At 40.7% G+C, this 16,354-nt stretch overlaps 1 protein-coding gene across 1 annotated transcript in view; it reads left to right on the top strand.

The window, feature by feature from the left end:
- The first annotated feature begins 9,972 nt into the window (after positions 1-9,972).
- Positions 9,973-16,354, top strand: part of GRPR (gastrin releasing peptide receptor) — a 38,684-nt gene continuing 32,302 nt past the window's right edge. The window contains exon 1 of the mRNA XM_057717301.1: positions 9,973-10,536. Within this exon, the coding sequence (XP_057573284.1) occupies positions 10,124-10,536 (413 nt within the window). The 5' untranslated portion in view covers positions 9,973-10,123. The remainder of the gene's footprint in view (positions 10,537-16,354) is intronic.

Raw genomic sequence — 16,354 nt, 5'->3', positions numbered from 1 at the left:
GACTCCTTGCTAAAGAGCCTTGGTTAGGACACCTAGTCTTAAAAAGGAATTTAGACTAAAAATTGGTCTCATATTTTTGAATTCTGTAGGACACAAGCAGAATTTAAAATACTCTAATGTGGCTATGGAGAGGAATGTGAAAGGATGTGAGAGAGAGAGAGAGAGGGACGGGGTAGTGAAAAAAAAAAAAAAGAATGGAAATCAGTTCATTTCCCCATTGCATCTAAGAGGCATTTTCCTAGGCTGACAAACCAACAGCCACTCTGAAATCAATCCCATCCCAAATCATGTATGCTCCATGCCACTTCAATCTTGGGTCTCTGGATTGATGTGGAATAGAGGAAATGCATATCTGAATGGCCAGAGTGATGCTGCTAGCCTTCTGGGAAGCTCCACTCTATGCCATCCAGCCAAGGTCTCAAAGATACATGTGTAGTTACTTGTCTGGCATTATTTTTCATGTTAATAATAAATTACATTTTTGATACTATTTAAATTAGTGGAGAATTTAAAACATACAAAATAAACAGATGCATTACATGAATCCCCACATACCCTCACCTTTCTTCAACAATTATCTACTTGGCCAATCCTGTTTCATTTTTGGCCCTACTCACTTCTCCATTTCCCATATGATTGGGAAATCCTGGCTGTCATATCATTTCACCCATAACTATTTCCGTAAGTTTCTCTGAAACAAAGGTTGGCAAACTCTGGCCCATGGATCAACCTCCTGTTTTACAAATAAAGTTTATTGGGACACAGCCACACCCATTCCTTTACCTATTTTCTATTGGCTGCTTTCCCAGAGACTCTATGGTCCACAAAGCCTAAAATATTTACTATTTGGCCCTTTTAGAAAAGTTGGCTGCCCCTGGTCTAAAAGATAAGGACTTTTAAAAACATAACTACAATACTATGATCACACCTCAGAAATTAACGACATACACAGTAACTTAAAATTGTTTAGAAATCTATACCTTTTAAATGTCTTCATGTTTGTTACCTCATTTGAATCTCGCAACAGCTCTCTGAGATAAAGATGGAAAACCTTAATGCCAGTAAATCCTTTTTATATATGAAGAAAAGTGTAAGCTCAGAGAATTTAAAAGTGACTTTAACAAAGGTAGGCAGCTGATAAACAATTTGAGTAAGATCTTGCCTCTGATATATTGTATTAAAACCAGGGGAAGCTTGAATTCTGCAGTATGTGAATGATAAATTCCCCGTGTATTTCTTAGTTGTTCCATTTTGAGAGTATTTGACTCGAAGAACCTAGTATGGGATATATATTTCAGACGTGACTTGTAGTTAATTTGAGGTGAGCCTCCTTCAAGAGAGTTTTTATATTGAGTGAGAGTTCCCATGGAACCACTATGAGTTTGAAGTGCTATAGTGGCATCTAGAGAAAAATCTATGGGTAATCCTGTTTCCTAGCATCTTCCTTAGAGAAGAACATGGTGTATTATTTCACAGGCCAAAGAAAAAGGGTGAAATGTGAAGTGTGGATATTCACTTTAATTACACGAGCACTCAGAGTCTGGGGGTGCATCCCAGCTTTTTTTGTCCCATAAAGCTGGATAGATACAAAATAAAAGCCAGACTTTCTGATGAGAAGCCTAATGGCATTTTCATTGGTTTGCCCATACTTCACCTTTGAGAAGAAAATTCAAGAGAATTTGTCAAAGTGGGAAATGGTCACAGAAAGTCCAATCGGACTTCAGAAAGTATAAGAAAATTAGTTTCCATTTTCACATGACCTAAAAGTCTCTATACAATTAAAGGTCATCACTAAAACAGTGTCCAGATTGTTTAAATGGAAAGCTTATGTTTATAAACTTGCTTTCTTTAAAGAAATTGCAAATGTTGTTCTAGTTAGGCAATTATCTCCTTGAGGGTAGGGACCGTTGCTTGTTAATTTTTGTATTTCCAGGGTCTAGAACTGGGTCTGGTAGGGAATGGCACTTAATATAAGTAGTTTTGAATGGTTACATAATGTCAACATCATTACTTTGGGTGTGAATACAAGCATATTTCTGGTAATTAAAAGGAATCTATCTCCCCAGAAAATAACTTTATAGTAGAGAATCCTGGCCAACACAGCCTTAACCAAGTGATCAAGATTAACACAGCCACTGAGAAATCATATGGATATCATGTAGTCTGTGTTGGCTGAGTAATGCCCCCCAGTGATATCCAGGTCCTGATCCTTGGAGCCTGTGACTATGTTATATGGCAAACCTTATGTGGCAAAAGGCACTTTGCAGATGCACTTGAGATGGGGAGATTATTCTGGATTATCTGGGTGGGCTCCGTGTAATCACAAGAGTCCTTATAAGAGGGAGGCAAAGAAAGATTTGCCTATGGAAGAAGAAGAGGTGATATGATGATATAAGCAGAGATTGGAGTGATATGGCTACCAGCTGAGGAATGATGGGAGCCTCTAGAGCCTTCAGAAGGAAATAGGCCTGCCGACAGCTTGATTTTAGCTTGTAAAACTTATTTCAGACTTTCATCCTTCAGAATTATAAAAGAATAAATTTCTGTTGTTTTAAGCCACTAAATTCATAGTAATTTGTTATAGTAGCAAGTAATACATACTCTCTGATATGATGTGATGAGAAGAGCACTTCACCTCTTTGGTTTTTCTCCCCCAAATTCACATGCCCCGTCTCATAATGAAAAGATATCAGACAAACCCAAATGGAGGGCTATTCTGCAAAATTCCTGACCAGTACTCTTCAAAAGTGTCAAGGTCAAGAAAAACAGGAATGTCTGAGAAACTGTCACAGATAAGAGGATACTAAGGAATCATAGTGCCTAAATGCAGTGTGGTATCTTGGATTGGATCATGGAACAGAAAATGACTGGTAGAAAAACTGGTAAAATCTGAATAAAGTCCATAGTTTAGATAATAGTCTTGTGCCCATGCTAATTTCTTAGTTTTATAGATGTTAACAGTAGAGGAAGCTGGGAGAAGGGTATATGGGAACTCTTTGTACTATGGTGGCAACTTTTCTATAAACCTAAAGTTATTTCAAAATAAAATGTTTGAAAAGGAATTCATCCCAGCAACATGTTGTCTTGTCAAACATCTATTAGTGGAGGTAGACATAATACAAGGGATGTGTTTCAGGGAGCCTGGAGTCTCACTGATCGGATTCTCCCAGGAGAGAAGAAGAGCTGGAAAGAGAGACCTCTGAGGGCAGAGGGGAAGGTGCCACTTTATGTTGCCTCAGGTGCCACTGGGTGATACTAATGCCTCAAGTTGTCCTGAAGCATAGGCCAGGGGGAAATGCCCTGTATTTTATGGAGGGGCAATCCATGGCACAGAATAGTTCAGTGGCAAATAATGTTCACTGAATTGATTTGACTTGCCCAAGCTCACTAAGCAGATGAGGAAATGGGATATAAATAGTCTAATTTCCAGGTACATGGTGGCAAGGCAAGAAAGTTCAGCTCATTTATAATTAAAAAAAAATACACATATTTTATCCAGATAAGAAGCTTTGGTGTTACTGAAAAACAAATAGATTTCTGTCTCCATTAATTCTAGATTTGACCATAATTTCCTTCACATTCTAACCACTCAAAGTTTAACCAGTTTATAGCAGTTGCCTTTTCTGGTATTTCTTTTCTGTTTTATTTTGTCTTTTTGGTAGTTCCCTGCCCCTCTTTGTCCATTCTACTTACCAGGTCTTCCACATCTATTGCTGCATAACAAATTACCATAAAACAGTGGATTAAAACCAAAAACATTTACTAACTCAGTCTCTGTGAGTGAGGAATTCGAGACTGGGTGGTTCTGGCTTAGAGTATCTCTTGAGATCGTACTCAAGACGTTGGGTGGGGCTATAGTCATCTGAAGGCTTGACTGGGGCTGGAGGATCCATTTCCAAGATGACTTGCTCACTGAGCTGTGGACGGGAGACCTTAGTTCCTTAGCCTCTGAACCTGTCCGTAGGGTCACTTGAAAGTCCTAACAACATGGTGGCTGACTTCCTTCAGAGCAAGTAATCTAAGAGACAGTGCACAGAGGGAGCTGCAATGTCCTTTGTCATCTAATCTTGGAAGTTTCACACTATCACTGCTGCCTCATTCTGTCTGTTAGAAAGCAGTCACTGAGCACAGCTCACATCCAAGGGGAGGGAAATTTATTTCCACCTCTGGAAGGAAAGAGTACCAAGAACTGGTGGAATATGTTAAAACCACCATGCGGGGTGTTTTTTCAGCCTTGAGTCTGACTGAGTCTGATCTTCCACTCCAGGCCTTCTCTGGGGATCAGCCTGTCTTTCTGCAGCTTCATGTGGCTGCAAATGAAACTTGACTCTTTCTTTCAAAAGACTACCCCCATTTCTCCTAAGTTTCCAAGCACCATGAAAAGTCACAGAATGTTAAGAAAAAAAAGGGAACTTGAAGTGATCCCAGCATTACAGGATCTGGATATAGTCATCTGTCTCTTTTGTTCCTGCTACAGCACTGAAATTTGACATCTCTGATTCTTCTCAAGCAAGGATTGCTGCAATCTTTTCAGCAGCTTCTCCATGGTGCTGCCACAAATATAATATGCAATCATGTTCTGTACCCATGGACTTTCAGCACATGACCTTTTCCTCAAAGCCTAAATTCGCTTGCTTCTTAACGATTTCTCTATGCATTTAAACTAGTGTCTTTCGGCATCCTGGTTCTCAGCCAGTCCTCTTAATTATTTACCTCTCTGCCTCCAGACTTCAGCTCTCATTTCCGTTGACTTCCTTTCTTTCCCTTGTTCATATAGTGAACTCAATATGCCCGAAACCAGACTCAGCATTTTCCTCCAGAGTAGCTTCCCTTTTGTTCTTGCTGTTTATACTGAGTCACAAGCCTAAAAAATTTACCATCTTGGGTTTCTCCATTGCCTGTATTCCCTACATTTGTAATGGGATTCTGGTCCCTGTCTTGTGGCAAAAACAGCTTGCCTGCCATGCAGTCTGGAACAGTTCCCAGCCATTATCAGGGATATCGAAAACCCCAAATCAGGGAGTCTTCATTCAGCTTCCGGTTTCATTCTGAACTTGAGATTTCAGTTTCCTATCTGTTCCTAGTTCCTGCCCTGGTTTCTTAACCTTTTCTGTCAGTGCTCCCTAATGCCTAGATCAGCACTTTTCAGACTTTAGTCCTTGGGGAGCTTGTTAAAATGCAAATTATGATTAAGGAGATCTGGGGTGGTGCCTCAGTTTCTGCATTTCTCACAAGCTCTATTGTGATACCCAAGCTGCTGGCTCAAGGACCACATTTTGGGTATCAAGGGCCTGTAGCAACAATCTCCTAAATGTGCTTCCTTGCTCACCCTCTCCCTCCCTCCGCAGAGGGAAAGCACAAGGACTGTCATGTTGCCATGATCTCTGGGTTGCACACTGCCTGCATCATTGGTTCCCGGCATAGCAAAGGGCTGGAATCCCTTCGGGACCTCATGAAAAAAAATTCTTGGGTTCCATCCCTGGAGATCTCATTTAATAGGTCTGAGGTATGGCCTCAGAACCTGTTAAGAAGCACTCCAGGCAATCTTTTTTTTTTTTTTACCACAGAATGGGAAGGTTTATTTCAATCATACTCCTGAGAACTGATCCCTTACCCTTATACCCTTTTTTTGACATACAATAAATTTCATTTATTTGAAGTGTACAATTTGATATATTTTTTCTTATTAGTAATGTATATATGGCAATCCCAATCTCCCAATTCATCTCACCCCAACACCACCCCCCCGCCCTCCGCTTTCCCCACATGGTGTCCATATGTTTGTTCTCTACATCAGCGTCTCTATTTCTGCCTTGCGAACTGGTTGATCTGTACCATTTTTCTATATTCCGCATATATGTGTTAACATACGATATTTGTTTTTCTCTTTCTGACTCACTTTACTCTGTATGACAGTCTCTAGGTCCATCCATGTCTCTACAAATGTCCCAATTTCGTTCCTTTTTACAGCTGAGTAATATTCCATTATATATATGTACCACATCTTCTTTGTCCATTCATCTGTCAATGGACATTTAGGTTGCTTCCATGTCCTGACTATTGTAAATAGTGCTGCAATGAACATTGGAGTGCATGTGTCTTTTCCAGGCAATCTTGATAATTTTTGTTTTTGAAGAACCAGTGTTTTATAGACTGAAGTCCAAGCAGAAACCTTAAATGTAAAGTCTTCCCCAGAAAATCCAATCTCCTTTTTCTCACTTATTACTCCCCTCCACAGCTTTATTCCAGACAGACTATCTCTCAGACAGACCCAAAGCAACCCCTTCTCTTTACTCTGGTTCCACCTACAAATTCTACCCACTATATAATTAATCTTTTCTGTGTATGTCCATTGTCAGTCTACCAAGAATGCCAGCTACTGGAAGACACGGTGCCATGCACATAGCTGATGGGCAGAGACTCTGTCTGTACTCTCTTTGCTCCTGTTGAGTCCACCCATCCTCCCAAATTCTACCAAGTGACTGTGCCCCCCCATATTGAAAAAAATCCAATTTTCTGGAAGAATGGAAAATGTGACTCTCTTGACTGAAATAGAAGTGACACTCCTGCCCCGACACATAAGAAAGGATGCTGAGTCACAGTCCAATTCTATTCGGAAACCGGAGTCCCTGAGGATGGGGATTTTGTATTATGTTTGTTCTATGTCATTTTCATAAGTCAAAGGCATCTCATGCTCACCATTAAATAAAAAGCTAAGCAAATGTCTAAGTATGTTTGGTGATTTGCTGGAAGGTGACACATAATGGTAGGGAATGAGTCATAGCTAATTAGTTGAAATGACATCAAGATTCTCTAATTAGCTTTTTAAAACATCCTTGCTCCCGGAAAATATTTGGTGTTGAACCTCAGTATATCTCCACTCCTAAAATACCATCAGGACAATCTATAGTGTTGTGGAATACGTAACACCAACACCAGCCATGAGAAATCACCACTATCAGCATCAGTGTAACTTACATGGGAAGAAACACTGACCGCTCAGTTAGATTTAAGAGGTGAGGTTGATTCAGCACACGGGGTTTTCTAAAGAAATAAAGGGAAACAACATCCGGGAGTCCTCTTTGTGAACCAAAAATATGTCCTTCAGACCAAACTTGTTAACAAGGATACAAGATCCATCATGGTCTCATCCAAACCTGCCTCAGGCTGCATTTCACGCTGCTCTTTCCCCACCCCCTCTCTTCCACTCTGGATGGCCTTTCTGGACTTGAAGCTATCCCCTGCTCAGTGCCATACTCTTTCCTTTAAGCCTCCATCCTAGGTGCATACTATTTTCTCTGTTCAAAGGGATCTGCCAAACACTTAACCTTTAAGATCAAATGTCACCTTCTTTGGAGAAAAGGTAGTTACTTTATTCTAGGTAGGGGATGGGGTCTAAATGCTGTAGGCTTTTCATTTTGTTTTTTTGGTTTTTTTTTTTTGAAGAAGCCAGAGTTTATTTCTATTTAAACAATACTCAAGGAATTTTCATAAGGTTAAAAGGCCTAAAGATGCCCGGGTTTACTATAATAATATAGCCAGGTTCTGGCTGTTGCTACCTCTGTTTTGAAATCCTCAGGACTACCCTGGGCAGTTCAATGCCTCACTAATTCTTCTAGTCCAAGAGTGGTGAATTTCTCTGAGTTTTGGCATAATTCCTACAAGGCTGTCCCTCCAGTAATGACAACAAAAAACACTGCCAGAAGCAATCATTGTCATTGAGAGGAAGAAAGGCAAATGATTAGAGAAGAAATCCACCACAGCAATTTCAAGAAGCAGAATTATCAATACAGTATAGAACGAACAGAAGCATTTGCAGAATCTACGTGAAAACCCTTCTTGCATTATTCTTTGAAACCACGTCCTCTGACTCTAAGCTTGAGTAATTGGGATCATGACAGTTCTTATACTAACATGTATCTTCATGTTATTTTCCTCAGGCTCTCACACGGTGCCTGGAAACTGGCAGGTGTTTGATAAATGTCTTTCAAGTAAATAGAGGACTGGCTAATTCACGTGTATGATAGGACCTTTTGCCTGTTGATCTGAGGTCAGTCGCTTTTCTGACTTTATTGGGCTTTTCCAGAGTAAAATCACAAAAATAGTCTCTTTCAGTCACAACAATAATAATAGGTATAATAATAGCAGCTGGTATTACTTGAGCATTTACTATGTGCCAAATACTATGAAGTCTTAACACGGATAGTTTCATTTAACTTCACAAATTATCCCCACTTTACAGATGAAGCACTTGAGGCTTAAGACACCAAGTAACTTGCCTAAGTAACTTGCCGAGGTAATGAATGAGGGAGCCAGGACTCATGCACGGAGTCCATGTACAGCCTTACTGCCAGCAACTCATCCACACCACTAGGCTCATGGTTATTGACTCATTACTGGTGCTACTGATCTCCACTGAGAAGCTCTTCCCCCTCCAGGCATGTAGCATCAGGCTCTCTACTACTGGCTGAGAGGAGCACAAGCCCTTGGGTTTATGGAAGGAGCATGGCAGCTGCCTTAGTGTTGTAACCTGCCATTGGAAATTTCCATGACAACACACTTGGAGGCTTTCTTGGGGGTGCCCAGCATGGTGCTGAGTGCAAGTTTCTTTATTCCTTATGAATCCTGAAAAACCAAACTTCCAGTGTCAGTGCCTGCTAGTAACGAGATTCCTGCGATGTATCTACAGAAGCTGGCTAGACAGAAGTCTTGAAGATTCACCCTTGTAATTTATACATTGTTGCTAAAGATCTAAGCTTAAATCTAATAGTACCTCCTCAATAAAGCCTTTCCTGGCACCTGTCAACTCTAAGTTATTCTTTCCACTCCCCAATTCCTTGGTATTCTATCTGTAACTCCTTTACAGATCATGTCCACTCAGAGCTTACAAGGAAATTTGCTATAAAATGCAGCAAGCATTAATTAAAAATTGCAAATAGCTGCATCAGAATGCCAGTTCATGAACTTTTTAGATCCAGTGAGAAAATACCCATTCTTCTGGAAAAGACTACTTACCTGTGAGAGTTAGAATACAGCTGGCTTTTGACTTTATTTCTCTCTGGCAAAGGGAACAAGAATGGCCTGGCAGATCTACAGGACAGAGCGTGTGTGTGTTCTGCTTTCTGCTTTTCCCAGATGTCAGGTGCTGAAGGTTTAAGGCATGACTCCTGTGCCTATTTGCCCTCAGTAGTAGTCCCCTTTCAAATAGGCAGTGGGAAGGCTGAGTGGAACCACTCACACATGGACGCCCTGCGCATCTGTGTGCAATTTAATTCAGGGACAGACCTCATTTTATAGCAACCTTAACTTGTCATTCTAATGTATTGGAAAAAATGAGAAAATGGGAGGGGCATCTGGATTCGGAACTTAGTATCAAAGATTTCCAGTGCTTTGCAGAGTGCCAGCAACACTTAGGAAATACCTACCGGAGGTGCTGTGTCTGAAAAGAGAAGCCCAAATTATCTGCTACAGCTGTCGACTAGGACCCGCAGACTGCTGGGCGAGTCTCTTCTGGGCAGAGCAGGAGGCCAAGCAGTGATTGAAGTATCCAGCAGGGGGCTGGCATTCTCTGTCTATAAGTAGCCCTAGTTCCTCTTCAGAGCCTCAGCTCAGCAGAGCTGCTGTTTGCTGGTGAAGCCGGTGACGTGCAAAGCATTCCTGCCTATAGCATTTCAGGCTTTCTCAGTGCAGTTTTTTTCTACCCACTTTAAACCTTCAGGTTCTAAATATCAGGAAAGATGAGAAATGCCGTGTGAAAATATCAGGCCAAAAGTTCTTAGTAAACTGCAGTCAGGGAGACTCAGACTAGAATGGAAGTAGAAGGAGTTGTTACACCGTGGGTTTGATTCTAAGCCCTTTGGGGGCTGAGTTTTTGTGGTTGTTTTTTTCTTAACTTACTGAATTTAGAGATGTATTGCACTGGTTACGTAAAGACCAGAGTAGCACCAGCATCAAAATAGTGACAGATAGTTTTGAATGCCATAGTATCTGTGTACTCAGAGTATTTTTATGAAAGAAGATAAAGAGCCCAGCATAGATTTTATTCTCATCTTCACACAATGGCAAAGTCAAAGTTAAGAAACAGCATCTAAGGACACTATTTAGGTGAGAAAGAATCTAGAGGATGGCCCTGAATGACTGTTTGCTTCTGAACTTGGAAGTGGACCATTTCGTGCACTGCAACATCTCTAATCACAGTGTGGATCTCCCCATGAACGACGACTGGTTCCACCCTGGGGTCCTCTATGTCATCCCTGCAATTTATGGGGTCATCATTCTGATAGGCCTTGTTGGCAACATCACCCTGATCAAGATCTTCTGTACTGTGAAGTCCATGCGAAATGTGCCGAACCTGTTCATCTCCAGCCTGGCTTTGGGAGACCTGCTCCTTCTGGTAACCTGTGCGCCGGTGGATGCCAGCAGGTACCTGGCTGACAGATGGCTGTTTGGCAGGATTGGCTGCAAACTAATCCCCTTTATCCAGCTTACCTCGGTGGGGGTATCTGTCTTCACACTCACGGCTCTCTCGGCAGACAGGTAAGTCCTGGAGGACAGTGACATTCTCTCTGAGAGTGGCAGATGCTTTGGTAAATGAGCTACCACATTGGGACAAATGGGGCTGTTTGTGCACAAGGAAGTTTAACTCAAACTCCAGTTCTCTTCCAGGCATGTTTCTGTTCTAGGGATTACTTCTTGAGCTTGACATATTGGTTTAAGAAAGAAAGGTCAGTGGATGGCAGGGGGAAAAAGAGAAAAAGAAAAGATCTAAGAATAAGATTGAGGTGCATTTTCTGGAGACAATTGATTTAGGCTTGCCTCTTCCTAATTTTTCACTCCCTTCAAAATTAATTGACTGGTGAGGAAAAAAAATCACATCTAATAGAGTTTAAACCCTAGGCAAGTGTTTCTTGGAAGCAATTCAGTCTTCAGAGAACAGAAAAGTCCCACTGCATGTCTTCAAATATTCTTTCAGAATAACCAAGAGGAGAAAATAAGAAGCATTTTGTTGAAATCCATTCTCTTCAGACAGTTTAACTTTTTCACAGCTGATATAGCATTTGGCTCTCTGGAACTGAACAGTTTGTGTGCTGGTTTTTAAGTATCTCTTATGTGAAATGGAGCATTATTGGGATTTTGTTTTTTTCTTGAGAAAGCTCCATTCAAGGTTGATTTCAAATTTTAGTATCTTTATTGATGTATTTCCATATACAATACCTTTAGAATTTTTTTTTTTTTTTTTGGTGGGGGGTGGGAGGGAGTCCAGTACAATGTTTTATTCTGGGAAATATACATATTTGTGAACTGCATTTCTTGTGTGAACATATTGCTTAAAAATTCACATTTATTCATTCTTAAACATTCATATTCATTCTTTGAGCATTTATCAGGTGTCTGTCACGTAAAAAACATTTGCTAGAAATAGCCAGTCAGGAAATACCTGCAGGTTGTTCACATAAATTGCTGAACATATCTTATGTACTTTTGGGCTCTAGAACTTGGACATAGTAATGAATAGGCTCCAGACACATCGTCGACCATATGGTCAAATTAAGAAAAACTGGTGCAAGGAAACAGAGATTATCAATTTTTATTTTAAAATCAACTGTATGTTATGATGTTAAAGATACATAAGGATTTGAGAGTATACTGAGAAAGGCATAGTAGCAGCTCTTGAAAATTTATACTCTGAAGAAAATGTCCCACATTTTAATACATATGGTGCTGGATTCTCACTTTGTAGAGGAACAAACAGTCCCCAGGTGATCTGGCTTTGTGAAGTAATGGACAAATAACGATAGTGTTATCAGTATTTGTAGACATATGTTTATACTTCGCTCCTGAAGTACACTGCTCAGCACACACATCTTTTTCACAGGCTGAAAAATAATAGCCCAGGAACAAGGTTTGCACATGGAGCCCACTAGACAGGGTTTCTTGGTTACCACCACTCACCCGCATCTCGCTCTAACCCTGAACATGTGCCCACCAGGGCCTGATGACCACAGACAGTCTCACTGTTGAGCCAGGGCAGGCAAACTGTAGAGCACGCAGCAGGTCTGTGGCTTGTTACCAGTGGCCAAGGGCACCTCAGGATGACGGTCATTTTCTTGATGAGAAGATGAGATTTTGGTTTTCTGGGTTAGTGAGTGCAGTGGTACAGATGGCATTTCCTGTCTTTCTGGGGTGGAGTGGGGAGTGGGGGAGAGGAAAGCGAGGGCATGTAATGGAAAGATGCAGCTGCAGGGAACTCTTCTCCGGGGTTTCAAAGAAGACCAAATTCACCATCAGCGGAAACGCTCTTTCAAAAGACGGGCTGCATCATTTGGCAGCTCTGGTGTGTTCTCAGTAAGTTTACAGTTACTGCATGTCTTTCCCAAGTTCAGAAATTACTGTAAACTTTCATGTAACTAACTTTGTGTGTTTTGCTAAGGATTGAAAAAGCCGATGGATTACCTGTATCACAAGTAGTGCCTCTAACCGATTTCGACAAGAATAGGTATTGAGCCAGTTAAAATATATGACTGTCCTTATCTATGTGTCTCATCTTTAAAAGCTATTGGAGTTTTATAACAACCTCAGGTTGGCAGAGCAAATACACGCACATACACAATACCTGTATTTTTTCTTCTCAACAAGGTATAATCTGTATACAGGAAGCTGAACAAGTGTACACCTCAATGTATTTTCACATATTCCATATAACAACGTAACCACCACCCAAATAGAGATATGGAACAGTTCCAGCACCCCAGGAGTTTCTTTTATGTCCCTTTCCAGTTAATACCCACCCTCATAGAGAGGCAATCACTATTCTGAGTTCAATTACTATGTATTATTTTTGCCAGTTCTTTAATCTCATATAAATGGAGTCATACCCCTTATGTTTGTCATTATGTCTTGGATAGTCATCCACGTCGGTGCAGAGCAATGGTTTCTTCTTTTTAATTGTTGTGTACTGTTCTGTTGTATGAATATACCTCAGCTTATTTATCCATTTTAATACTGATGGACATTGGATTGTTTCCATCTGGGGATTGATAATAACCTGCTCTGGGTATTCTTATTCATGCCTGTTGGGGAACATAAGTGCTTCTCTTGGGTATATGCCTGGGAGAGGAATTGCTGGATCATAGGGGACAGGTATTTAGTGAATACTGTCAAAGTCTGTATCGGATGGATTGGTAAAAGGCTGAAGCAGAAGACCCTCAAAACTAAATGATCATCACAGTCATTGGGGAGCTTAAAAATATGCTGATTCTTAGCCCCCATCCTAAATCTACTGACTCAGGATGGAAAGTAGTCATCCATCCCTGCCCCCTGTAGGTTGACCAGCAATGCGAGTCTCATCCCAGCCTCCCTTCTGCAGCTTTCCCTCCCCTAGGTCAACTTGAGTCTTTGTTAATATGAAAAGAATAACATTTTTCTAGAAAAGTTTACAGGGGCACTAAAGGGAGACTTCGAGGCAATCCCAGAAACCAGAATTCTGCGTTTCACACCACTGACCAATTGCAGATTTGCATTCAAGCCCCTTCACTATTGGTCCCAGCCCCGCCCCTCCTTCGATGTTATCTTCCCCTCCTTACACACATTGACATCAGCATACACGGTGGTTACACCAAGTTCCTGGCTCTGCTTCCTTGCTTATGCTGTGTCACACCCACTCTCCAGAATGTTTTCTCCTTTCCTAAATGGAAGACTCTTCTCCCCATCCCATGTGATATATAGAAGTGGAATGGCTATCAACAGCCCTGCATTTTAAGCTTTTTTTTCCCTGCTATTACTACCCATATAAGGGAGTCGGACCAAGTCCCTTAACTTTCTGACCTTAGTTGAATCATCTATAAAATAATAGACTTGAGCTAGATTATTTCTAAGGTCCTTCCAAATTTTAAACTCATGATTTTTATCTGTCATCTTGCCCATCACTCGGATTCTGGCTCATGCCACCTCCTTAAAGCCTTAAGTTGGAGCATTCTAGCCCAGATTTTCTGACCCTCTTCTAAACATGAGGCTTATTTTCTGAGACATGAATTATCTCGTGACATCTTTCATCTTACTGTTTTGAAGTATTTCACTCATTTGCCTTTTTTTAGTCTCTCATATATTCATTGCTTTGACTTTTCAAGTAGATTATTAAGAATGCTGAAGACAGAATTTCTTATATATCTTACAGTGCCTCAGATAGTTTCTTGTACCTAATGGGTGATCAATAAATATTGATTAATTAAAAGTATAGTTAATCATCTGAAAGCATACTCAAAAAATATATCACATAGTCACCTGCTTCTTCCCTGTTGCTATCTAGCTCTCATTATTTGGGCAAATGAGAGAAAATCTATTCTTTGTGAGTCAGTAAATAGATTTGGGGGATAAGATGAGTTGATGGATGGGTAGATGGAAAGACAGGTGAATGGATAGGAGGATGGATGGGTGGATGGGCAGATGAATGGAGAGATAGGTGAATGTTTGGGATAGATGGATGTATTTTTTACATACTGGTCTTTCCTACTAGATGCCCGTCTCCGTACTAGGTGCCTCAGTATTATATAAATGAAATTTAAGACCTAACAGGAAAAGGGTAAGGAGAGTTTGTTTCTTTTCCAGTGTAAGTGCAAAAAATAAAGCTGGGTTTAATGTTAATAGCATTTATATTGTATGCCGAAGTTATATTTTGTCTGTTTCAGCATTATTACTCAGTTTTATTTCTGCTAGAATGGTGCTGACAGAATGAATCCTAAGGACAGATGTGCTCCCCTATAATGTGATCCTTCTTTGATTCCATGGAAAAGACTTTTCCTAAGTTTTACCCTCCCTTGTAATTTGGAATGTGTAAAGAAAAAGGAAAGTATTACATTAATGCAAACTTCTTGAAGTACAGATTCTTTGAATTCATTGCAAGGAATTTATGAGATAATGTAGTTTTCAGCCTTTCCTTATATCTAGATCTGCATGGTCCAACATGGGAGCCACTAACCACATGCGGTTATTTAAATTTAGATTTATTATTATTGTTATTATTATTATTATTATTTTGGCTGCACTGCACAGCTTGCAGGATCTCAGTTCCCTGACCAGGAATTGAACCTCGACCACAGCAGTGAAAGCCCGGAATCCTAACCACTAAGCCACCAGGGAACTCCTAAGATTTAATTGAAATAAAACTAAAAATTCAGTTCCCTAGTCAAACCAGCCACATGTCGAGTGCTTAGTGCAACGTGTGATTCTACCAGACAGCACAGATACAAAACATTTCCGTAATTGCAGAAAGTTCTGTTGGACAACACAGAAGAGGGTTTGCTCAGTGCCTTGGGGTCCAAATCTCTTTCCCAAGATCCATGTTAGCTGCTCTCTTTCATTGAGGGTATCAGGAATCCCTCAGGCAAATATCAAATGCCTCCCAGCTGTATGGGCTCTTCCTGTCTGCAAAATATCTTCTATTGAAAGATACTCAAAGATGAAGAGGGAAGAATACAGGCAACCCAATACAATCACCAGTCACAGGGTTGGGGAATTTAGGCATCCCACTGATGAGGTTTTGAGACTTTCTGAAGAAAAGCTGTGGGGTTCACTTTCTGGTTTGCACTATGAACTTCTGTCTGATCCTTCCATTCTCTTTTGTCAGGCCCTCTTCCATCTGCCAGTCTATCTTTTATTTATTTATTTATTTATTTATTTATTTATTTATTTTCAGATCATTATTGGAGTCTAATTGCTTTACAATGTTGTGTTAGTTTCTGCCGTACAACAAAGTGACTCAGCTATATGTATACATATATCCCCTCCCTCTTGAGCCTTCCTCCCACCCTACCTATCCCACCCCTCTATGTCGTCACCAAGCATCGAGTTGATCTCCCTGTGCTATGCAGCAGCTTCCCACTAGCTATCTATTTTACCTTTGGTAGTGTGTATACATCAATGCTACTCTCTCACTTTGTCCCAGTTTCCCCTTCCCTCCCTGTGCTATCTCAAAACTCACCAGCGCAAACACTGTTCTAGCTAAACTCTTACCACCTCCCACACATGCTGCCTGACTTCTCCCCTCTTTGACTTCACTGCCACCTCCCTGATGACTAGGCTTTTCCCTCCAGCTATCCAAATGCCACCAGTCTTTCAATGCACAGTTCAAGCCCTTCTCCTCTGTGACGCATTCCCCAATCCTTTTGCTTTCACTGATTTTTCCCCCTTTCTAAGATGCTTTTGCCTGCACTGTTCATTAAATATCAAATTTATCCTACCTTTTACTACTAAGTCCTTTTTAATAGATATGTTTTCTACTTCCTTCATTATATGGGAAGCTCCATGGGGTCTGTGCCTGCTACAACACCCAGGTCCGCCTTACATCTGGTAAAAGGAC

Source organism: Hippopotamus amphibius, chromosome X, assembly GCF_030028045.1.
Source record: "Hippopotamus amphibius kiboko isolate mHipAmp2 chromosome X, mHipAmp2.hap2, whole genome shotgun sequence".
In the NCBI taxonomy this organism is placed as follows: Eukaryota; Metazoa; Chordata; class Mammalia; order Artiodactyla; family Hippopotamidae; genus Hippopotamus; species Hippopotamus amphibius.
Note: the sequence above shows the minus strand (reverse complement) of the source record. Positions and strands in the feature narration are given on the sequence as shown.